Source organism: Schistocerca piceifrons, chromosome 2 (assembly GCF_021461385.2).
Source record: "Schistocerca piceifrons isolate TAMUIC-IGC-003096 chromosome 2, iqSchPice1.1, whole genome shotgun sequence".
NCBI lineage: Eukaryota > Metazoa > Arthropoda > Insecta > Orthoptera > Acrididae > Schistocerca > Schistocerca piceifrons.
In genome coordinates, this window is record NC_060139.1 from 970,188,606 (window position 1) to 970,214,333 (window position 25,728).

At 39.7% G+C, this 25,728-nt stretch overlaps 1 protein-coding gene across 2 annotated transcripts in view; it reads left to right on the forward strand.

Annotated features, from left to right (window-relative positions):
- Nucleotides 1-25,728, forward strand: part of LOC124776412 (calpain-5-like) — a 300,262-nt gene that overhangs the window by 64,006 nt on the left and 210,528 nt on the right. For both annotated transcript variants that reach the window (XM_047251400.1, XM_047251399.1), the window contains exon 2: nucleotides 10,853-11,039. In XM_047251400.1, the coding sequence (XP_047107356.1) occupies nucleotides 10,866-11,039 (174 nt within the window). In that variant the 5' untranslated portion in view covers nucleotides 10,853-10,865. The remainder of the gene's footprint in view (nucleotides 1-10,852; nucleotides 11,040-25,728) is intronic.

Here is a 25,728-nt window from a genome sequence, read left to right on the forward strand (position 1 = left end):
GTCAGCCATCAACAGTTCACTCGTGCATTGCTAGTGGGAGCCTCGCATTGCATTGCACTCTTTGCTTCTTGTAATAGCTGGACTTTATTGCTGTTTGTTCCTCCATAAAGTTTCTCAACACTTGGAGGATGTTGGAAGTTTATTAAAACTTGTGTTTACTGTACTTACGTGTTCGCTAATCTTCTCTGGTCCTGTCCAGCTTCTGTATGACAACAACTGCCGCAGTCCAACTTTCCTTACAATTGTGTACAAAGTAGTACACATCAGTTTCTGATAAGGCTGCTTTCACAGGTGGGTTGCCCTCAGGTGAGGTAGAATAAGCCCATGACAGGACCGGAGTAGAAAGTGCTGCGTGAGTGGATTAGGCAGGTTTTGCACCTGGACCTTCCACAGTGATATGGTGCCTGTGGCAAGTGGTTGGGAGTGGGAGTGGCTTAGGGATGGACTAGGATATTTTGTAAGATGAATGGGTGATGGAACACCACTTTAGGAGAGGTGAGATAGATCTTGGGTAAGGTGTCCCTCATTTTAGGGTATGCGGAGAGAGAATCAGTTGTTCCAGTGTAAGGTGAAATTTGGTAATGAGGGCACACTCATATGCATCTGATTCTTGGGTGTGGTGAGAGGATTGGGGGTTTGTGAGGATATGGCAGAGGAAAACCTGTCTGCGGACTGGGTTTGGGGGATAGTGTGTATCTGTGAAGACATTTGAGAGACCCACAGCGTACTGGACAAAGGAGTTATTGTCACTGCATGTATGTTGTCCATGGGTGGCCAGGCTATGTGGGAGGGATTTTTTGGTGTGGAAGGGATGACAGCTGTTGAAATATAGGCACTTCTGATAGTCAGTGGGTTGAATGTGAACAGAGGTTTGGATGGAGCCATCAGAGAGGTGGAGGTCAACATCCAGAAAGGTGACATTTGGGTTGAGTAGGACCAGCAGAAATGTGTGAGAGAGAAGATCTTGAAGAAATGAGGTTAGGGCATCTTGGTCATGGGTCCAGATCATGAAGATATCGTCAATAAACCTAAACCAGACTAGGGATTGGGAGTTTTGAAAATCTGCGAAAGTTTCCTCTTGTCGGCCAATAAACAGGTTGGCGTAGGAGTGTGCCGTGCAATGCCACAGATTTGTTTGTATACCTTCCCTTCAAAGGGAAGATAGTTGTGTGATAGGTAATAGTTGGTAAGGTGTGCAAGGAATGAGTAGTGGATGGACATTGCGAGATGTAGTCTTCTATAGCAGCAAGACCTTGGGAATGAGGGAAGTTGGTGCATAGCAAGGTGGCATCAGCAGGAAAGAGTAGGGATCCAGGAGTTAAAGGGATGGGGCTGGTGGAGAGTTGGTGAAGGAAGTGCTTAGTATCTTTGAGTGGTGAGCTAGGTTTCTGGAAACTGGTTGGAGGTGTTGGTCAACAAGAGCAGAAATTCTTTCTGTGGGAGCACAATAGTCAACTACAGGGAGTGGCCAGGATTGTTAGGTTTGTGGATTTTGGGAAGTGTGTAGAAGGAGGGTATGTGGGGTGTCGTTAGGGTGAGGAGGAAGACATACTCAGGGGAGAGGCTCTGGGAAAAGCCATTGGATTTCAGTGGGGATTGGAGGTTGTGTTGGGCTTGTGGGATGGGACTACTATGGCAAGGGTTTAAGTGGAAGAGTCAGGCAGCTGATAGAGGCCTTTTGCCAGGTAGTCACTGTGACTCATCATGTCACTGGTGTAGCCTTGTCTTTAGGGAGGATCATTACATCAGGATCTGTTTTTAGGTTGTGTATGTTGTCCTTACTTCTGCTCAGAGATTCGTGTGCTTAGGAGGGGTTTTATGAAATGATGGTGAGGCCACACTGCAGGTAAGAAATTTGTGGAAGATGACCAGAGAATGGTCAGGTGGGAGAGGGGAGGGGCCACAGTTGGATTGTGGTATGAACAGGGAGAGGCAAGTTGGATTGTGGTATGAACAGGGAGAGGCAAGTATCAGTGTTAGGATTGGGTTGGGGGTTTGGTGGCAAAGAAGAGCATCCAGTGCAGGGATCAGGAGTAGAAAAGTAAGTGTTTGACAAGCGAAACATGATTAAACTTGGGTGTAGGTCTGAATTTGAGGCCTTTGTATAGGACTGAAACTTCTGCTGGACCAAAATTTCTTGTGGAAAGGTTAACAACAGTGTTTTGGTTTGCTTGGATTCTGGAATTTGTGAAATGTTGGGAGGGAATGTTGGAGGATGAAAAGTCAGCTGGGCATGGTCTGGGTGCTGTGGGGGATTGACAAGGGTTTCACTGTGGGTAAGATAGGTGTCGATGAATAGTGATGCCCCAAGGTGGGAGTAGGATATCAACTGGCTGGAAAATGTATGGAGGCAGTTTCTGGAACACTCTTGTAGATGCTGGAATGCAAGGATTTTAATTTCAGAGAATTAGAGTGTGAGAGTGTGCTGTAAAGTAGTGCCTCCAACTTTTTTATGTAAAAACTCTTAAAGCTGTTTAAATAAAACAAACTTTATTAACATTCTATATCTTCATTCTCCATATCTACAAATTTATTTCTCAACATCATCACCCTGGCAATGAACACATTTATCCCTGCAAGAGACCTGTTTTTTGATACCATCACTGTTGAATGTTTGACTTTGTTGATGGAGGCATGGCCTCATCTTTGTTTGCACTGCTTCATCACTATCAAAATGACATCCTTGGAAGTGTTCTTAAAGTTTCTCCATTGATGCTGTCATGTTTTTGGGGTCAAAATGATGAACACAGCTTTCATCACCTGTCAGAATGTTGTTGAATAATCCATTACTCTCACACTCGAAACACAAAGAAATAGTTGAAAGATGTCCAGTCTCCTCTGTTTCATGTCGGAAATGAGCGCTGGAGGCACCCACCATGCACACAGTTTTCAGCACTGCACCCTGCAATGATGTCCTGTACACATTCTCATGATTAGACCTCAGACTTTTAGAGTCTAAAAATCTTCAATTAGGTACCTAAAATAGGTTCTATCACTTACAGAAATAGGTTATCAAAATCTGACATTTTACTGTCTAGAAAGATAAATAGATTGACAAAAATCCACATTATGTTATTGTCCATGCCCATAATTACAGTCACAGTAAATAACTAACACTTTCTCCAGATTTTTCTGTTAATAGCATCTTATATGGCGAGAATGAGCATTTCACGTCAACAGATTTCACCGGAGCATATTTAAATGTGGGGCCGCACACTCATGTTCTATTGATTTACCTGATAAGATGTCAGCCACTGTGCGGATGGTGGTCAGTCCTGGGTTTTTTTGTAGCACTGTCTTTAGTTTCTCACTGTCTTTCACACCAGTAGAACCTGGGACCAAGTTGATTTTTCTGTCACCCCTTCTATCAGTCGCAGTTACGTGTAGACTGGTTTCCCTGAATTCTCAGAGCTTTAATAATAGGGACCAAAAATCCATAATGAGATTTTATGTATGCAATGTCATTAGAGATTGTTGAATCCTTTAGAAGATCTTTAGCTGAAGTAATGCTCACTGCCTCCCCCTGCAATTTAAGAACAATGTTCTTAATTTCTTCTAAATGCTCGCTGTAATATTCTACGGCCTCTAGCCACATTCCCCAGTGAGGAAGTTTGAGTTCTGGTGGAACTGATATACTGGGAAGTTCCTCACAAAATAACTGGATTCTTGGGGGTGCTTTAATAAAAACCTTTTTGATGTGGAAATTAGGGACGTATTGTTTCAGCTACACGATTCATGGCATGGGCAAAACATGTGATATAGAGCAAGGCTGGGTAAAATACTTTCAACAATTTAACAGCAGCAATCATGTATGCAGCTGCATCAGTGTAGATTACAAGTACTTTATTTTCATCTAGACTGTTGGGGAAATGTAATTTGAGAGCTTTATTAACAAAGTGAGCAATTGTTCCCTGGGTAGTCCTTTTTAGCTGCTGCAGATCAGGTGAGGTACAGAGAGAGTGTCAGGATCTAACTTTCCAACAGTCAAATCAGCCACATATTGACCTTGTCTGTCAGTTGTCTCATCGACAGAGATCCACATGTATGAATCGCCTATATCTTCCCTTATCCTGCTCAATGTATTTTCATATAAAGTATCTAAACAGTTAGTTCTTGCTCTGTGTGGATTCTGATGGAATGCTGTGGTGACAGTATTTCTCTAGAAAACTTTTGAACTGGCTATTTTCAGCTGTATTGAATGGTGTATTTGGTGCAAGAATGACTCTGCACACATTGCAGTGAATAACTTCTGTCTTTAGATAAATCACGAAATTCTTGTAACCACTGATGAATCAGAGATGATTTGGAGCTGGCTACTTTCAGCATGCTTGGCTTTCCACAAATACACTCTCACTGAGAAACATTTCACCACATCCAAACAGTTCACTGACCGACTGAATGAAGGCAGTGCAGTTGTTTTAAACATGCTGTTCCGACAGCGCAGGAAGGCAGCGGAGGCAGATCACAAGGCTCCTCCATGCCCTGCCGGCCCATATGAGCAGGGCGGGCTGTAACAGCCTGGCATATGCTGTCATTGTCTGACCCATGATTGGCGTTCACACTTTCAAACAAACCAGTTATCATTCAATTACTGTTTTCTAATTAGCCAGGAAGACCAGAAGAGTAGTTTTAGTAATGCAAATTTTATTTTACTGGTTTTTTTTAAAATGAGGTACAGTCAGGTTCTAACATGAATTTATGTATTTTTAAGATTTTTAAAAATGAGGTAAATCAGGTTCTAACATAAAATTAGGTATTTTAGGTACTATAAAATTACAATTTTCGATGAAATATTTGTATAATTCTTAACTGGAAAGACCACAAGAAAATGTTAGTCATAAAATTTTTTATTTAATTGGATTTTTAAAATTTAGGTACAATCAGATACCATCCTGAAATTAGGTATTTTTAGGTGCTATAAAACTAGCGTTTTCAATCATAAATTGGTGTAATTTGTGTATGTACAACTTTTATTGCCTTTATTTAATGAGTAATTAATTCTGATGATTCTCATTGACTGCTGCATACAGTCATCTACTCTGTCACACACATTGAGGTTAGCACCACTGTTTCCTTCATTACAAGCTTGAATAAACCATCATATATTACTGATGTTGATAAAATCATCACTGTATACAACTATTCATTCCTCAATGTATTTCAGTTGGAGGCACGTTTTCTGCTGTTAGAACCTCAATTCAATTACTGCATGCTGCTTTTATGCCCTAACATATTAAGCTACACTGTTACATTTTACACACTACAATTCGGAGCTGTCTAAGCCCTCTAGTGGGAGTGGGTTGCAACTTGTCCCAGCAAAGTGGGAAAGTTGACTGAGTAATATGTATGACGTGTAATATCTCAGTCAATATTGAGAACAGGACAAAAAACGCAGATGCATTACTTTTCAGCACGCACTCGTGGTAAGCACTGCCCAGTAACAGTATGTTGTGGAGGGAGAAGTTGTGGTTCTGGGATGCCTGTGTCACTGAGGGGTGTTTCTACAGTACCTGGTTTGTGACAGTTAGGGTCTGGCAGAGTCTAAAAAGGTGAAAGTTGTTGTGAATGTAGGGGTGGGATTCAGAGAAGGGAATTTTTGTGGTTGGGTTGTTGGGTCAGGATTCCATGGTATAGGCAGCATTTAAAGAAAGGGATGTGGGACTGTGTTTTAATTGTCCTTGCCTCAATATCCAGTAATCCACTGTTCCCACACCCTCCACCCAACAGTTTTCCATTCCTCTGTCCTGTCACCCCCCTCCCAATTCACATCCCCACGTCACCTTCAGCATGCGCTGTCCCTGACTAGCTTCGACAACCATGTATCACATAAGTAACTTGTGCACCTGCCACGCCTCCTCCCCCCCTCCCCCCCTTCTATATTCCTAGACAGCAAATTGGCTGTCTTCCCTCCAAGCCACTAGCCACCCTACCCCAACCCTTCTTCCCATCTCCCAATTTTCTCCCCCTCTACTCATCCCACCTGAAACATGTGTGGTCCCTTTCTCCTACTGTGTTTACGTACCACCAGAACTTTCCTGCAAAGTTATCTTATCATGTACATGAGTGTATAATATAAGTACATTAGAACATCATGGAATTGTTTATTAAGACATTCAATTAGTTTGTTGTACCTGAAAGGTTCATTTTATAGTTTTACATAACAGGAAATGAGCTAGCATCTGATTGACGTAGTGTAACATGGTGTGTTCTGCAGGTTTGCACACTGGGAACTCTTCTTTTTTTATACACATCAGTAATGTGTCTTCAACTGCAGTACATTATTCTAAAGCTTTTTTGTGTACAGTTAATATAAGCATAATGATCACAAGCTTAGATCAGAAACTGTATAATATTGCAAATGCTGTAAAAGCTGATTGTCACTATTATGCAGACACTATATCGTGACAGTGTTAGGTGGGGAGTGCGGAGAACTATGGTTGCACAAGATACCAGTAGAGGTCGAGCCTGTGTCAACTGCAGCAAACAATTGCATTGTAGCCACTGCCAAATGCTTTGTGTACTCCAGTTTGGTTTGTCTTGTGGATTGCTTGTTTTTTCACTTTGAAGTGAGTAAGAGACTGATACTGGTGCATAAATGGGTTTGAATGAGATACTCACCACAACAAAAGGAATCAGCAATCCCTATGACTTATGTCAGTTCTTCTTTTGTGGAAGCACAGAAGATGGAAGTAGGATCACAGCTCTGTGATAGGAAGGCAGAGCTTTTTCCCTCTCACCACTCCTCTCCTCTTGGGCAGTCTAAGTTCCTGTTTGTTTACAGTCCTTGCGAACTGCCACAATATACTGTCTGCATAATACCTTAACAATCTCGTACTTTCAAAATATGTAAGATGTTATCCTGCATAGCTTGTTGGATTAGCTTTCTTAAATGAAAGGATGTCATTGAGATTCACCTATATGTACATACATATTCTGCAAGCTACCATGTAGTATTTGGTAAGGGGTACCTTGTACCCCTACTGTTCATTTCCTTTCCTGTTCCACTTGTAAACACACCAAAGTGATTGTCTATATGCTCTGTACGAGCCTTAATTTCTCTAGTCTTGTGTGTCAGTGGCAGTAGAATTGTTCTGCAGTCAATTTCTAATGCTGGTCATTTAAATTTTCTCAATAATATTTTGTGAAAAGAACATTGTCTTTCCTTTCAGTTCACAAAGCATCTCATTAATACTCTTGTGTTGATCAGACCAACTGGTAACAAATCTAGCAGCCCACCTCTAAGTTGGTTCGATGTCTTTCTTTAATTCAACCTGATGATGATCCCAAGCACTTGAACAGCACTCAAGAATGGGTCACACTTTGTTGTGTACGCAGTCTCCTTTACGGATGAACCTCATTTTCCTAAAATTCTCCCAATAAACCAAACCTTCCCTACTAATGTCATTACATGCTCATTCTATTTCATATTACTTTGCCACATTATGCCTAAACATTGAATCAGTGTGACTGTGTTGAGCAGCACCCTACTAATGCTGTATTCAAACATTACATGTTTGTTTTTCCTACTCATACACATTAACTTATGCTTTCCTACATTTAGATCAAGCTGCCATTCATTACACTAACTAGAAATTCTATGTCATCTCGTATACTTTTGCCTTCACTCAATGATGACACCTTCCCGTGCATAACAGCATTATCATCAAATAGGTAAAGACTGCTGCTCACTCTGTCCATCAGACCATTATTGTATATAGAAAATAAGAATGGTCCTATCACACTTCCCTATTATACTTCTGATGATACTCTTGTCTCTGATTAACACTCACAGCAGAACACGTATTGTTGTATGATTGCTGGTATTTGTCACTGTTTTTATCATGTTAGAATGTAATAAGTGCAGTATAACCTGTTAATTTTGTACAAAAGTGCTATAATTTCCTTTCAAATACACTTTTGTCATAATATATTATGCCTACACAATAACTGCAACAAACCTACACTCTAAAATAATAAGATAAAGATCAAAATTTTATTTTGCATGACATCTTGGTGAAAAAAATTCAAAGTATCTGATTAATTTCTGTCCATCTTCAACATTAAATAACTAAAACACAAACAACAAGAAGTATAAACTTTGAGTATGCCACTGCAAGTCTAGTTACAAATAATTTGAATAATCAAGCTTGTAAAACAACAACAAACTATTTAAAGGACACAATTTTCAGTTTATGGCTGTAGAAGTTTTTGTTCCTCTGTTGAAATGTTGATGTTTTGCCTTTGTCATTGCTATGTCAAGGCACAGACAGTACATACCATAGGGAAACTAAGTGGTTGACTTTGGTTTATTCAAGAATTTTAGGAAAGTATACTTCATCTGTAAAAGAGACTGCATATACAACAACTGCTCAAGTTTTTGGGATCCCCATCAGGTCAGAGTAAAGAACGACATCAAAACAATTAAGAGGTGGGCTGCTAGATTTGTTAACAATAGGTTTGATCAACACGTGAATGATATGGACATGCTTCTGGACATGCTTCATGAACACAAATGGAAACCCTTGGGGGAAAGATGATGTTCCTTTCATGGAACACTATTGAGAAAATTTAGAGAACTGTACTTGAAACTGACTGCAGAATGATTCTACTGCTGCAAACCTAAATTTCATGTAAGGACCTCGAACATAAGAAAACAGAAATTTTGGCTCATACAGAGGCATACAGACAGTTGTTTTTCTCTCGTTCTAGTTGCGAGTGGAACAAAATAGAAAATGGCTAGTAGCAGTACAAGGTACCCGTGCCACACACTATGTGAGGACTTGTGGAGTATGTTTGTAGATGTTTTTGGGTGAACTCCCAGATGTCAGTAACTTGCTGCCACAGTATTTCAAAGCAGAGCCTTCTGGCCATCTTTAATTGTACTCTCAGAAGACCACACAAAAATATCGCTGCAGCAAGTTACTGACATCTGGCAGTTCGCCTGAAATTTTATGGAACAGTCTACACACCAGGAAATTCTTAAATTCCACCATTAACATATTTCCTGAACTTGGCTATTCACATACAAGTTGAACTACAAGCTGTACCCATTGATGCAAGTAAAATAATGTCTAAGCTTGGACTATTCAGATGCAAGATGAAAGATGATTTATTTCATCCTGCAGGTGAATGAAATACAACTTGTATTGCAAGCTTCATGTGAATAACTCAAGTTCAGACATTATATTATTTGTGAGTGTCTAAAGCTGTTGTCTCCATTTCTGTAAAGAGGGACACAACCGAATAAGAGTATCATTACTTATATAAATTATACCTGTGTCATCACAGGCATCGAATATATGTGCTTGACGGAGTGCCAAAAACGTACAAAGCCATAAGCAAAAGATGCTATCTTTGAAACAGTTCATACAGGCTGCAGGCACCTATTACAAGAAACTATCTAAATTGCCATGGAAATTAATTCAAGGCAGTCACAATGTGCTCATTGAAATAAAAGTTCTGGCAGATAGCAGAAGTGTTTTCAAATATACTTCACAGGTGGTTCTCCTTAATAACTCCTTCTATACTATAGCAAAATTCTTGACTAGAAATCAGTAGTCAATTAGAAGCTAGAAAATGGCCTAACATTCATTTGTTCAGTTGATATGTTCCACATCATAATGTTTATCGTGAATATGACCTTTGAAACATGGAATTAACTAAAACCTCTCAAAGCGTACAGTTCTAAAGCTTACACATTGAATGAGTTGGTGCAATGGTAAAGCAATGGACTTGCACTTGAAAAGACTGTGTATCAAATCCCTATCAGGCCATCCACATTTTGGTTTTCCTACGGTTCCCTTGACTTGCTTAAGGCAAAAACTGTGCTGATTTTGTGAAAGGGATAAGATTGATTTCCTTCTCAATCCTTCTCCAACTCAAACTTGTACTCCATCCCTAATGACATCATCATCAATGGGGTGCTAAATCCTTATCTCCTTCCAAGGACCACGGAAAGTGCAAAAGTACCTGAATTTAAAATATAATGATCAGCAAATAGAGAAAGTAAATTCTTCAAAGCTCTTCAACTCACCTAAAATACAGACAGGGATCTTATCAGAGCTTTGTGTTTAGAATACTTCTAATCATTATTATATTGAGGTTTCATTTTCCAAGGACACATTCACTATCAAAGAAATTTTTTTTTTTTGCTTCAAACCGAGTAATCTGAATTATGATTGAATTACATCAGATATATTTGTTCACAATTCTCTTCCTGAAAACATAGATATGCACACTGACTTCACAAAATATTTCTCCATTATGTGCTTTATTTAAGAGAACCTTTCCCTCTACAAAGCAGTGGCCATTGTTAGCTCTAGTCAAGGTTAAAATGAGATTAGCACTACAATAAAGTAAAATTTTTTTCTTTTGTTGAAAGGAGTATATTATCCAAACACAAAAGTGTTCACTGGAGTTCCATTGGACATGAGTAGCATCAGTAGTACAACTTGACAATTTGAGATCTGATTGAAAGGATATCTTTTTAAAAAATAATTTTACTCATTATGATTTTTTTGTAAATAAGTAAGTGTAAACTGCCAATTTTTTTACAGGAATGCATATGTTAAATTGCAGCTTAAGTTCTACAGTTGTAAGCACTATATTAATTAGTGTATTAACTTACATCATGGGCTACAGTGGTGTAAGCCATGTAATTGTACTATTTTAAATACATATAACATCAATATGCGGCTATTGCAAATGCTTTTCTTTTTCACTTCTGTATCGAATCTTTTGAACTCATGTGTCATACCCTTTTCATTGTGACTTGTGTAACAGTCGCAAATGTTTTATTTTATGTCTTTAAATACATAGAACTATTTCCATAATGCTATGTCTATTCATTCAGGGACTTTTTGAAGATGGTAAGAAGCAGGATGAAACCAAAACATTACAGGGGTCAGAAATATGAGAGTCTGAGGAAAAGACAAATGAAGATAAAGAAGCCATTTAATGACCCCCTGTTTCCAGATATAAAATCAAGTATTGGTAACACTGAATCTATTCCTGACAATTTAGAATGGAAAAGGCCAAGTGTAAGTGACATTTTCCTTTTCTTTATCCACAACACATTCCACCATTTAACTTTTAAAAAAATGGATGAGAGCCAGAAACTGATTTTTTTTAAATGTCCAACTGTAACTGTTAATTATGTCACTATTTAAATACTTTAAGGAGTAAATTTTATTCTAAAATTTGTATATATGCTACATATATATTTAAGAACCATACAGCATTTGGACTTTTTTTGTGTCCACATTCTAGTTATCTACCAATCTTCTATATCCATATAACCTGAAGTCACCTCCCGCGAATATGTCCATATGTTCAGGTAATCCCAGGAACTGCTGTATCTGGTAGGGATTTTGGTACACATTTCTATAGTAAATGGATTAATTCCTGAGGAAGGTTTGTGTATATAATTTATAAACATTTTGTGCAAATTGACTGAACTGTGTTGTATTAAAGTCCACCACCATTGTGCAAATCATGACATTGCCATCTAGCAGTTAATAACAGGTCTCCTTGGGAGCACAGCTTTGTGCAGCATGACATAGCCCCAATCAAACTGAGAGCATGTGTTCTGCTTATGTTAATTTATTGACAACAGGCTGAATATGTTTGGTGCAGTGAGCTCAATGTCGACACTCCTTAATGTAGTTTGATATTATTGTTTGGACTCTTTGAAATTGTATGTAAGACTGGTAAACAATGTCCACCTTCAAGAAGCAGATATAGACCTTTTACAATCGTAAACAAATATTTCAATGTATCACTTACATTTTGTGCAGAGCAGTGTATAACGTAAAGTGCACCAACTGGAATGTTGCAGCATTGCTCATAGACTTTGGTGGATACGTGAGCTTCTTCAGGAAGAGATAGAAATGGGTACAATCCTCTTGACATCTTAAAAGTAAAGGGCGGAAAGGGGTTCAGAAAGTCCTTGTGGATGACTACAGAATTGTTCTAAATACTTGTACAGATGGTTTGGGGAAACATTAAAAAGAAAAGGAAAGAAAAGAAAGATGACAATTTATGACTGCCAATTTCTACTTCTGTCAGATTAGCAATTGCAATCATCACTTGTGATTCATTGTAAATTCTTCGAATAGTGGACAGTGAATTAGTTAACTGCGTAGTTATAAATATGCCCAATAATGAGAAGATAACCGCTTCTTCATCAAGCTGCGATGAGAGATTATAAAATGTGAAGGAATTAAATACTGTTGCCAGATGGTCTCATTTGAGAACAATTTCATAGCAAAAAACGTGTAAAATCAAAATCAGAAAATTTTAATTGCTTATGCAAAAATTAAAACATTTTCTGAAATATCACATCAGCATGGGGTGCTTTTTTGCTTATTTTACATAAAGTAAGTTTTCAATAAGACAACATGACTAAAGTTTCAACTTTCTGCTCATATTCAATCAAACATAGATGGGGAAAAGATTTTTTGTGTGACAGAGCAAAAAAGTTAGCTACAAGGGGTCCAAGATAAATAATTGTGCCAATGACTCTGAACGATGAACCAGTGCATACTCAGCTTTACAAGAGGAATGCTGTCATGAGCTACATGTCTAGATTGTCACAGGTTTTTGTTCTTTATCATACTTTTGTTGTAACCTTCAGACATGATCCACTCAGTCAACCTCCGATACATGATGTGCTACAAATTAAAAGACATATGCAATATCCATCCATCCATCCATCCATCCATCTCTCTCTCTCTCTCTCTCTCTCTCTCTCTCTCTCTCTCTCTCTCTCTCTCTCTCCCTCCCTCCCTCCCTCCCTCCCTCCCTCCCTCCCTCTCTCTCTTTCCCTCACACACACACACACACACACACACACACACACACACACACACACACACACACAATTCAGATTGAGCGTTTAAATTGGTTGTAAACAGATTAATTAAATCAAATTGTGCTCCCATCACTTTCAAAAGATGTTATTCCAGATGCCAATCAAAAATGGAACAGGTAACATTCATGCCTTCTGAAAACTTTCTTGGTGTATGCTGCTTTTAAATAATATGAAAGTGATGATGATTGGTTACCTAATGTGTTACACTCAGACATATTTTTGAGAATAAAAGCACATAGCAGAGACTTTATGTTTTAATGATACAGTACAAAATAATATTCATGCTGGAAATGCATTTCTAGAAGAGAAGCAATAGCAAGGTTGACGGTTACATTGAAGGAAAAGGGGAGGGCAGCATAACTAAAATGCGTGGCTATAAATGACACGCAAAAGGGTTTCCTCCAAAATGGAGGGAAGCAAAGAAATTGTCCTAAAAGACATTATGTTCATTTTGCAATGACTTCAAGGAGTCTTCAAACGGGGGACTGAAAAGCATAAAACACAGTTACCAAGAAAAGCCCCAAAAGCTGCAAGGTGTAGTTCATTCTGGGACAACTGAGTGCTGTACATAGGGCAGTATTGCCATGTCACAAAGGATTATATCAGTCCGGTTTACTGTAAAAGCATTGCACAATCAAGTAAGATTGGAATTTTTGTAATGAGTTGACCTTTGGCCACTGCCTTACCATATGCAGCATTTGTGCTGGGCAGGATGACTTGTACACTTCGGTGAATGACAGGACTATGCCAGCAGTGGTATAGCTAATGGTAGGAAGGATCACCCATGCTGCATAGCATTCAGCAGTGCAATCAAATAAACAATGTGTGACACCTCAGGGAAACGTTTTGTGTCTTGGAGGAGAGGAGGGGACGGGTTGGTTGGTTTAAGAATGTGACTTACGAAGATTGGCTGATGAGGTGTAACATTCATTTGTAGGCAACTTGACTGGCACCTGGCCCACTTCAGTTGAATAAAGCTTGCTCGTATATTGTGTATGGAAGGCTCTATCTGATTAAACACATATGTGCATAGTTGATTGTTAAAATGCAAGAAGCAAGACTCAGTTAAAGAGTCCCAACAGGAAGGGTATTCTGTCAGGTAGCACCTACCCCCTTCTCTGCACCCCCTCCATCCCCCTCCCAACCTTTACACCTGGTCTCCGATGGCCAATCTGTCTGGAAAATTAACAGAAACAGTTAATTATTTTGATTTTAGGGTATTCAACATTATTCTTATTACTATCTTCACTGAAAATAAACACAGTCTTTTATGTCAAAGTCCCATGGGCACAAATTGGTAACTTTTGAGAAAATCTTGGATGGATCCAATTATTGTGAGGATGATCATGTTTTAGCATACTGTACTGAATCTTACCCACCCAAGGTGAGATAGCTGATTGCAGTTCCCACTCTGTGAGTGATGATTATACACCTCTGTGTTGTTTGTTAGAAAACTCAGCATATTCCTCTCTGTGGATTCATAGTACAGCTAGAATGTGGGGCATCGGCTTGTTAAACTTAGATTTGGAGGAGTGTTCCCCCATTGTATGGGGTATGTTTTCTGTTGTGGAAAATACAATTTTTTTAAAAACAGCTATGAGTTCACATATTCATCCTTCTACTTGACTCGACAAAACTGCGTCTTCAATGGACCACATATATAATTACTTTGTTAGAACTTCAAGTTTAACACATATATTTAGGAACGACACATCAACACATATAAGTCACAGAGCAAGTTGACATGTGAACACGTCAGCGTTCGAATAAGCACTGAGTCTCAGTCTAGCGGCCGCTGCTCGGCTGGCCGCTTAGGTGGCGCAGCTGCTGCATGGCTGGCAGACAGCACCGCACGTAGAGGACGTGCGTAATTGCGTGGTGGCACTTTGAATGATCGGCGAGTCACAACACTTTTCCCCCCCTTTGAAATTGTTGCACTGGTATGATGGAGGTGTCCTGGAGATGGCTAACGTCCATAGGCGTTGTTTGACTCGCCGTCAAGTCTCGAGGAGGAGGCTTCCCGTACGGACGGAAGTGTCCCCGATGATAACGGGTCGAGATGACAGGAGACGTAGGGGTCGAATCTGCTGGGGCTCCATGCACCAATCTGCCCGTTGCGGCAAGTCCAGTTGATATGACAGGAGACATGGGCGATGTGTCAGCGTCCGTTGGAGGAGGAGGTGAGTAGATGTACTCTGACAGAGGATGGTCCTCCGGAGATTTTGTGCGAGACACACCCCAGTGCCCCTGGTGAGGGAGGCGCAAGACCGAAGCACGCAAAGACGCAGGGACCACAACACGTGGCAAAGCATTGTCAGTGGAGAGGAGGATAACACCATCCCTAGCCGTGAGGCAGTAGTGCAAAGTGTAGTAGTTCCGCAACGGATCAGAAGTCTTAGCGGATGGGCGATCTGGCCAACCCTTCTGAATACAGCATAGCCATGGAACCCTGTGAGTCAACCGTGAAAAGGAAAAATCCACTACCTCGTCGCCAATTATTAGAACTTCAAGTTTAACACATATATTTAGGAACGACACATCAACACATATAAGTCACAGAGTAAGTTGACATGTGAACACGTTAGTGTTCGAATAAGCATTGAGTCGCAGTCTAGCGGCCGCTGCTCGGCTGGCCGCTTAGGTGGCGCAGCTGCTGCATGGCTGGCAGACAGCGCCGCACGTAGAGGATGTGCGTAATTGCACGGCGGCACTTTGAATGATCGGCGAGTCACAACATACTTCTAATTTAATTTCTTGTTTTTCCAATAATTTTTGCTTTATTCTGGAGGTGGAAATCAGACTCCTTCTTTTGAAACATATCTGTGCTCATATTTTCATGTTCCTCAAACTTCATGTCTCTGGGATCACTTCTGATTTCTTGGAACCAGCTGCACCAGGAACATTTTTGATGGTTGAGATATTCAAAAATTTTCTCTCATATCCAGCTTTCATTCATCCATTCCAGATAGCTGTAGAACATCATACTGTGTTTTCTCATAGTTACATTTAGCAGTTCAATTTTCTTGTACAGATCTTCATTCCTGTATTCATCAGTGCATTTTATTGGCCCCAATATTTTTCTTAGAATTTCCCTTTTTTCCCATGTTTTCTGTTTCTCCCATCTTGGTCAAACCAGGCATTTGGCTGCATATAAAAAGTCTGGTTTTAGTACTGCAACATAGTGCTGTAACTTTGCTTGAACTAACCTCACTAAACTCTACTGTGATCTAGTTTCTCCATACTCTGAACAATGGATAGCCAACGTTTGAATATTGACTCTTGTTGCTACTCACTGTAAATATGGCACATTGAATTGCAGACAGGCACAACTAAAAGACTGTTATACACCAATGTTTCAGCCAAAGCCTTCTTCAGAAAAGAAAGAAAAACACACACACACACACACACACACACACACACACACACACACACACACACACACACACCAGCTACCTCCAGCTAATCTGGCCAGGTTGCAATTATTGTGTTTAACAAAATCAGCATTCTGGAATGGGGCAGGGAAGGGGGAGAGATAGTAAGATATGCGGGAGAGAAGAGTGCTGTCTGCCAGTGCATACAGGGACTAGAAGGCCATTAAACACATTAACTACCAACAGTACCTCCACTTTGACAGCTGCCATCCCTTCCACACCAAGAAATCCCTCTGATACAGCCCAGCCACCTGCTGACATCTGACACTGTATTTACAGTGACAAGAACTCCATTGCCCAGTGTGCCGAAGGTTGCACAAAGGCTTTCCCAGACAGACACTAGCCCCCAGATCTAATCTGCAGATAGATTTACCGTGCCATATCCCCACACACTCCCAATCCTCCCATCACCCCCAAGAACCAGCTACAAAGAAGCACCACCTTCATCACTCAGTACCACCCTGAACTGGAGCAACTGAACAACATTCTTCGTCAGATGTTTGATTATTTATCAAGATGTCCTGAAATGACGGACATCATCCCCAAAATCCCTCCAACCCCTTGTAAAGTTGTGTTCCATCACCATTCCAATCTCCACGACATCCTAGTCCATCCCTCTGCCACTCACAGTACCAGCACCCTTGCCACAGGGATCATATCCCTGTGGAAGGCCCAGGTGCAAGACCTGCCCAATTCATCCATCCAGCACTTGCTATTCCAGTCCTGTCATAGGCTTATCTTACCACATCAGAGGCCAGACCACCTGTGAAACCAGCCATGTCATATACGAGCCCTGCTGCAGTCACTGCATAGCTTTTTATATTGGTATGACTATCAATCAGCTGTCCACCGTGATGAATGGCCACTGCCCAATGGTGGCCAAGAGCAATGTGGACCTCTTGTAGCAAAACATGCAGCTGAACTAACATGCTTGACTTCAATGGCTGCTTCACAACCCAGGCCATCTGGATATTCCCCCACACCACTGGCTTTCTGAACTGCACAGATGGGATTTATCATTACAACACATTCTCTGCTCCCAAAATATACCGACCTCAACCTACAATTACCTACTGTGCCTACACCTTCCACCCAAAAGTTTCTACCCTCTCTGTCCTGTCGCCTCCTCCAAATTCACATCCCCTCATCCTCATTGTGGGCCTCTCTTTACCAATGCACCCACCAGTATTTTCCCCTCTCTGCTCCTCTCAGTTTCTGTTCCCCTTCCTCCCTCCTCCCCGCCCCACACACACAGATTCCTACACTGCACCTATTAGCCTTGTCCTGGCACCTTCTAGCCCATGCACTGCCTACCAGACAGTGCATTTCTCTCCCCTCACCCACACCCTGCTTTTGCCCCTTCCCTGCTCCACTTCAGATTGCTGCTTTCGTTCAACGCAACATTTGCAGTGTGGCCAGAGCAGCTGGAGATAGAGATCATGTGTGCATCAGGTGTGCCTGCTTATGTGAATATGTGTGTGTATTTTACTTTCTTTTCTGAAGAACGCTTTGACTGAAAGCTCAAAGTGTAACAGTCTTTTTGTTGTACCTGTCTGCAGCTCATCTTTATAGTGGGTAGCAATCTACCCTGTTATAATAGTTGATTGAATGGAAATAAAAGTTAGAATTTCCATTAATTTATGTTCATGTTACTAAAATGTTCATTTGATTATCTTCTGTTTGTTGATCATTACTATTCATTCTCATTAATGCAGAATTTTCTAGTGGCATGATATTGTTGCTTGCAAAATCAATTCAGGGCTTATTTTATATCAATAAATGAAATGTCACAGGTTTTTACTTTAATGTTTCCTATTTTATTTATATACAAACAACACAAGGTTAATAATAACACACAAACACTACATGAACTACTCAACATAACCCTACTAGTTCTGCCGGAACTTTACATCAAAGATATTGCAATACAAAATTATTCCAGTAGTTTCAGTATTAGCATTTTAACAGACAAAAATTTCACTTACAAGACATATTTATTTACAAAACAATACCCAAATGTTTCAAAAAATCAGTACCGACTACAGTAATAGTAGTAGTAGTAGAGTAATATAATAATAATATTAATAATAATGTGTTGTTGTTGTTGTTGTCATTGTGGTCTTCAGTCCTGAGACTAGTTTGATGCAGCTCTCCATGCTAATCTATCCTGTGCAAGCTTCTTCATCTCCCAGTACTTACTGCAACCTACATCCTTCTGAATCTGCTCAGTGTATTCATCTCTTGGTCTCCCTCTACGATTTTTACCCTCTACGCTGCCCTTCAGTACTAAATTTGTAATTCCTTGATGCCTCAGAACATGTCCTACCAACCGGTCCCTTCTTCTTGTCAAGTTGTGCCACAAACTCCTCTTCTCCCCAATTCTATTCAATACCTCCTCATTAGTTATGTGATCTACCCATCTAATCTTCAGCATTCTTCTGTAGCACCACATTTCGAAAGCTTCTATTCTCTTCTTGTCCAAACCATTTATTGTCTGTGTTTCACTTCCATACATGGCTACAACCCATACAAATACTTTCATAAATGACTTCCTGACACTTAAATCTATACTCAATGCTAACAAATTTCTCTTCTTCAGAAACGCTTTCCTTGTCATTGCCAGTCTACATTTTATACCCTCTCTACTTCGACCATCATCAGTTATTTTGCTCCCCAAAATAGCAAAACTCCTTTACTACTTTAAGTGTCTCATTTCCTAATCTAATTCCCTCATCATCACCCGAGTTAACTCGACTTCATTCCATTATCCTCGTTTTGCTTTTGTTGATGTTCATGTTATATCCTCCTTTCAAGATACTGTCCATCCCATTCAACTGCTCTTCCAGGTCCTTTGCTGTCTCTGACAGAGTTACAATGTCATCGGCGAACCTCAAAGTTTTTATTTCTTCTCCGTGGATTTTAATACCTACTCCGAATTTTTCTTTTGTTTCCTTTACTGCTTGCTCAATATACAGATTGAATAACATCGGGGAGAGGCTACAACGCTGTCTCACTCCCTTCCCAACTACTGCTTCCCTTTCATGTCCCTCGACTCTTATAACTGCCATCTGGTTTCTGTACAAATTGTAAATAGCCTTTTGCTCCTTGTATTTTACCCTTGGCACCTTCAGAATTTGAAAGAGAGTATCCCAGTCAACATTGTCAAAAGCTTTCTCTAAGTCTACAAATTATAGAAACGTAGGTTTGCCTTTCCTTAATCTTTCTCCTAAGATAAGTCGTAAGGTCAGTATTGCCTCACGTGTTCCAACAATTCTACGGAATCCAAACTGATCTTCCCCAAGGTTGGCTTCTACCAGTTTTTCTATTCATCTGTAAAGAATTCGCATTAGTATTTTGCAGCTGTGACTTATTAAACTGATAGTTCGGTAATTTTCGCATCTGTCAACACCTGCTTTCTTTGGGATTGGAATTATTATATTCTTCTTGAAGTCTGAGGGTATTTCACCTGTCTCATACATCTTGCTCACCAGATGCTAGAGTTCTGACAGAGCTGGCTGTCCCAAGGCTGTCAGTAGTTCTAATGGAATGTTGTCTACTCCTGGGGCCTTGTTTTGACTCAGGTCTTTCAGTGCTCTGTCAAACTCTTCACGCAGTATCATATCTCCCATTTCATCTTCATCTACATCCTCTTACATTTCCATAATATTGTCCTCAAGTACATCACCCTTGTATAGACCCTCTATATATTCCTTCCACCTTTCTGCTTTCCCTTCTTTGTTTAGAACTGGGTTTCCATCTGAGCTCATGATATTCATACAAGTGGCTCTCTTTTCTCCAAAGGTCTCTTTAATTTTCCTGTAGGCAGTATCTATCTTACCCCTAGTGAGATAAGCCTTTACATCCTTACATTTGTCCTCTAGCCATCCCTGCTTAGCCATTTTGCACTTCCTGTCGATCTCATTTTTGAGACGTTTGTATTCATTTTGGCCTGCTTCATTTACTGCATTTTTATAGTTTCTCCTTTCATCAATTAAATACAATATTTCTTCTGTTACCCAAGGATTGCTACTATCCCTTGTCTTTTTACCTACTTGATCCTCTGCTGCTTTCACTACTTCATCCCTCAGAGCTACCTATTCTTCTTCTACTGTATTTCTTTCCCCCATTCCTGTCAATTGTTCCCTTATGCTCGCACTGAAACTCTGTACAACCTCTGGTTTAGTCAGTTTATCCAGGTACCATCTCCTTAAATTCCCACCTTTTCGCAGTTTCTTCAGTTTTAATCTACAGTTTATAACCAAAAGATTGTGGTCAGAGTCCACATCTGCCCCTGGAAATGTCTTACAATTTAAAAATTGGTTCCTAAATCTCTGTCTTACCATTATATAATCTATCTGATACCTTCTAGTATCTCCAGGATTATTCCATGTATACAACCTTATTTTATGGTTCTTGAACCAAGTGTTAGCTATGATTAAGTTATGCTCTGTACAAAATTCTACCAGGCGGCTTCCTCTTTCATTTCTTAGCCCCAATCCATATTCACCTACTACGTTTCCTTCTCTCCGTTTTCCTACTACCAAATTCCAGTCACCCATGACTATTAAATTTTCATCACCCTTCACTATCCGAATAATTTCTTTTATTTCATCATACCTTTCTTCAATTTCTTCGTCATCTGCAGAGCTAGTTGGCATATAAACTTGTACTACTGTAGTAGGTGTGGGCTTCGTATCTATCTTGGCCACAATAATGCGTTCACTATGCTGTTTGTAGTAAACTTACCCGCATTCCTATTTTCCTATTCATTATTAAACCTACTCCTGCATTACCCCTATTTGATTTTGTGTTTATAACCCTGTAGTCACCTGACCAGAAGTCTTGTTCCTCCTGCCACCGAACTTCACTAATTCCCACTATATCTAACTTTAACCTATCCATTTCCCTTTTTAAATTTTCTAACCTACCTGCCTGATTAAAGGATCTGACATTCCACACTCTGATCTGTAGAATGCCAGTTTTGTTTCTCCTGATAATGATGTCCTCCTGAGTAGTCCCCACCCGAAGATATGAATGGGGGACTATTTGATCTCCGGAATATTTTATCCAAGAGGACACCTTCATCTTTTACCCATACAGTAAAGCTGCATGCCCTCGGGAAAAGTTACGGCTGTAGTTTCCCCTTGCTTTCAGCCGTTCGCAGTACCAGCACAGCAAGGCCGTTTTGGTTAGTGTTACAGGACCAGATCAGTCAGTCATCCAGACTGTTGCCCCTGCAACTACTGAAAAGGCTGCTGCCCCTCTTCAGGAACCACACGTTTGTCTGGCCTCTCAACTGATACCCCTCTGTTGTGGCTGCACCTACGGTACGGCTATCTGTATTGCTGAGGCACGCCAGCCTCCCCACCAACAGCAAGGTCAATGAGTTAAATTTTAAAAAACATGAAATATGCATAGTAATTCTGAATTAATATAACTTCAGTGTAAATGCTATTTACAGTTATGCACTGCTGCCTAATGAAAAAATACAAGCATACAAATTATAGGGCCAACTGTGTGATTTGATTGAAGAGTTTCTACCAAACAGAACATAGTATGTAATTCTGAATGGAGAGAAGCCTTCAGATGTAAAAGCTATGGGTAACCCCAAGGGAATGTTATAGGAGCTTTAGTTTTCACAGTATATGAAATAATCTGGTAGATAGCTTTGGAAGTTCCATGAGGCTTTCATAGGTGGTGATGTTGTATACAGAGAAGTTCCAATGCTGGAAAATTGTAGCAAATGCAGGGAGACCTGCAGATGGTCAACAGTTGGTGCAGAGAGTGGCAATTGATCCTCAACATAGACAAATGTAATGTAATGTAAATACATAGACAAATACCCTTTATTGTTCCATTACACAACTGCAGGACAATCACTAGAAGCAGTTACTTCCATAAATTATCTAGGCGTCTACATATGGAATGATTTGAAATAGAACGACCACATAAAATTAATCACAAGTAAGGCAGACTGAGGCAGTTGGAAGAATCCTCAGGAAATAAAGTCCATCAACAAATTAAGTAGCTTATAAAACACTCATTCGACAAATACTTGAATATTGCTTGTCAATCCTGGTTCTGAACAAATTAATATTAATAGGGGAAATAGAGAAGATCTAAAGAAAGGACGTACTTTTCACTACATAGTCATTTAGTAAGCATAAAAGCATCCTACTCTGTAGGAATCAGCATGGGTTTCGAAAAAGACGGTCGTGTGAAACGCAGCTCGCGCTATTCGTCCACGAGACTCAGAGGGCCATAGACACCGGTTCACAGGTAGATGCCATGTTTTTTTCTTCCGCAAGGCATTCGATACAGTTCCCCACAGTCGTTTAATGAACAAAGTAAGAGCATATGGACTGTCAGACCAATTGTGTGATTGGTTTGAAGAGTTCCTAGATAACAGAACGCAGCATGTCATTCTCAATGGAGAGAAGTCTTCCAAACTAAGAGTGATTTCAGGTGTGCCGCAGGGGAGTGTCATAGGACCATTGCTATTCACAATATACATAAATGACCTTGTGGATGACATTGGAAGTTCACTGAGGCTTTTTGCAGATGATGCTGTGGTGTATCGAGAGGTTGTAACAATGGAAAATTGTACTGAATGCAGGAGGATCTGCAGCGAATTGACGCATGGTGCAGGGAATGGCAGTTCAATCTCAATGTAGACAAGTGTAATGTGCTGCGAATACATAGAAAGTTAGATCATTTTATCATTTAGCTACAAAATAGTAGGTCAGCAACTGGAAGCAGTTAATTCCATAAATTATCTGGGAGTACGCATTAGGAGTGATTTAAAATAGAATGATCATATAAAGTTGATCGTCGATAAAGCAGATGCCAGACTGAGATTCATTGGGAGAATCCTAAGGAAATGCAATCCCAAAACAAAGAAAGTAGGTTACAGTATGCTTGTTTGCCCACTGCTTGAATACTGCTCAACAGTGTGGGATCCGTACCAGATATGGTTGATAGAAGAGAGAGAGAGGATCCAACGGAGAGCAGCACGCTTCGTTACAGGATCATTTAGTAATCGCGAAAGCATTACGGAGATGATAGATAAACTCCAGTGGAAGACTCTACAGGAGAGACGCCCAGTAGCTCGGTACGGGCTTTTGTTAGAGTTTTGAGAACATACCTTCACCGAAGAGTCAAGCAGTATATTGCTCCCTCCTACGTATATCTCGTGAAGAGACCATGAGGATAAAATCAGAGAGATTAGAGCCCACACAGAAGCATACCGACAATCCTTCTTTCCATTCTTTCCAAGAGCAATACGAGACTGGAATAGAAGGGCGAACCGATAGAGCTAACCAGGGTACCCTCCGCCACACACCGTCAGGTGGCTTGCGGAGTACGGATGTAGATGTAGATGAAGAGGTATGCAGTCAACTCCATGGGCAGGTGCTGCATGAGCGGTTTTCTCCATCATGGTATGACCTGTTATTAGAATTCCAGGAGCTTCACTGTGAAGCATGTTTGTTACTACTGTAAATTCTGTATTTGACTATGGACTCACTGCGACACTTTTGGGATTGTATCAGCCTTAAAGGTACATTAATTATGCTTTCACATGATCTGTTTTCACTTACATCATATGAAGATGGTCCATGACTGAAACTGGTAGACATATAGGTTTTTAAAATAAACAGATGATAGTTAAAATGCATTTTTTTCAATTACTTAATAGCTGCTATTTGTCACTTAAACAAAAAGTTAGCCCATGCTAGGCTATAAATACAACACTGAAAAAGGTAAAAAGCTACACTTTTTAACTACACTCTTTTATTCCAAATGTCTTGATTGCATTTGGTAAGTACATTAAAGTTGACTAGTTTCAATTCCAGTGGGTCATCATCAGAACTGAAAGTATAGAAAAGCAAGAATGCAAAATTGCTATTAAAAACAAGAGATTATAAAAATGTAAACTAAAGAGAAAAATAGGAATATGCCCAGTAACTTGTTACAGAAGTAACATGTCAAGTCATCATCAAGAATTCATTGTGGTAACTTAAAATAGAATTGTATGTTATGAATATAATAGGGAAACATTCCACCCGGGAATAATATATTTAAAAACAAAGATGATGTGACTTACCATACGAAAGCACTGGCAGGTTGATTGAAACACAAACAAACACATACATACACACAAAATTCTAGCTTTCGCAACCAATGGTTGCTTCGTCAGGAGAGAGGGAAGGAGAGGGAAAGACGAAAGGATGTGGGTTTTAAGGGAGAGGGTAAGGAGTCATTCCAATCCCGGGAGCGGAAAGACTTACCTTGGGGGAAAAAAGGACAGGTATACACTCGCGCACACACACACCTATCCATCCGCACATACACAGACACAAGCATACTGCTCCTAGGTCATAATGCCAATAAAAGTACTGCTTGAGTGACGCCATTATTTGCTATTGAAGTGGCAGGGAGGTATCAATGTGCACATTTCAGCAGAAGACGATTTCAAAGTTGCAACAGTGACTAGTTATTACAAAATATTTTCATGCAAGTCAGATGACTATCATAATAAGTGTCATATGCCCGGATGACATTGACCAAGTAACCAACAAGATAATAAGTAAAGTAGGATACATAATACCTAAATCATGAAAAAAATGTGCTAAAAAAAAAAAAAAGTGTGGCACAAAATGTCATTGACCATTGAAGTAGTCAGACATAAAACAATGAGTAAGAAACTGAAGTTTAAAAGAACTGTCAACGTGTTTGTTTACAGTTATAAATATTTCATGATATTCCATAAAACAGGCAAATACATTGTCAGATGTATAGAAATATAGGTTACATCATTACAATATAAAACATCATAGACCCATCTAATCAGTCATAAATGTAAAACAAAAGCATAAGCAGTGACAGGTTAAAAGATACCATGAATGTAGTTATTTACAGTCACAGAAAGTCTAAAATAGCGATAAGCATGAAGTTACAATTATCATTTGGAGAAGTAAAAGAGGAATAAAAATGAACAGAAGTAAAATAAGTTTCCTTAATTGGTCTAGATCAAAATCATCGTATTACCTCAAGGCAACTGTCATGAAGCAAACTGAGTCCATTAAGATAGTCATGAATAAAAGGTAAAAACATAAGCAGTTATAAGTTTAAAATAAAGTGTACAAGGTTTTATACAGTCCATAAAAAATAAAAGAAAGAATAAAAGAAGAACAGAAGAGCAGGAACATTCTATAGCAAGTCTTCAGAAAGATCATAGAAATTTTTTCTCTAAAGTCTAACTGCATATGGAGTATGGTCTAGGGTTTTTACTTGTAGTGCACACAAATTTCTATCTCTTCCAATCTGTTAAGTAACAATCCTTTAGGTGCATTATGAAGAACTTTTAAGTTATTCATTATAGATCTGTCTGAGTGACTGTCATGTGGTAGGTGTTGGCCAAATACT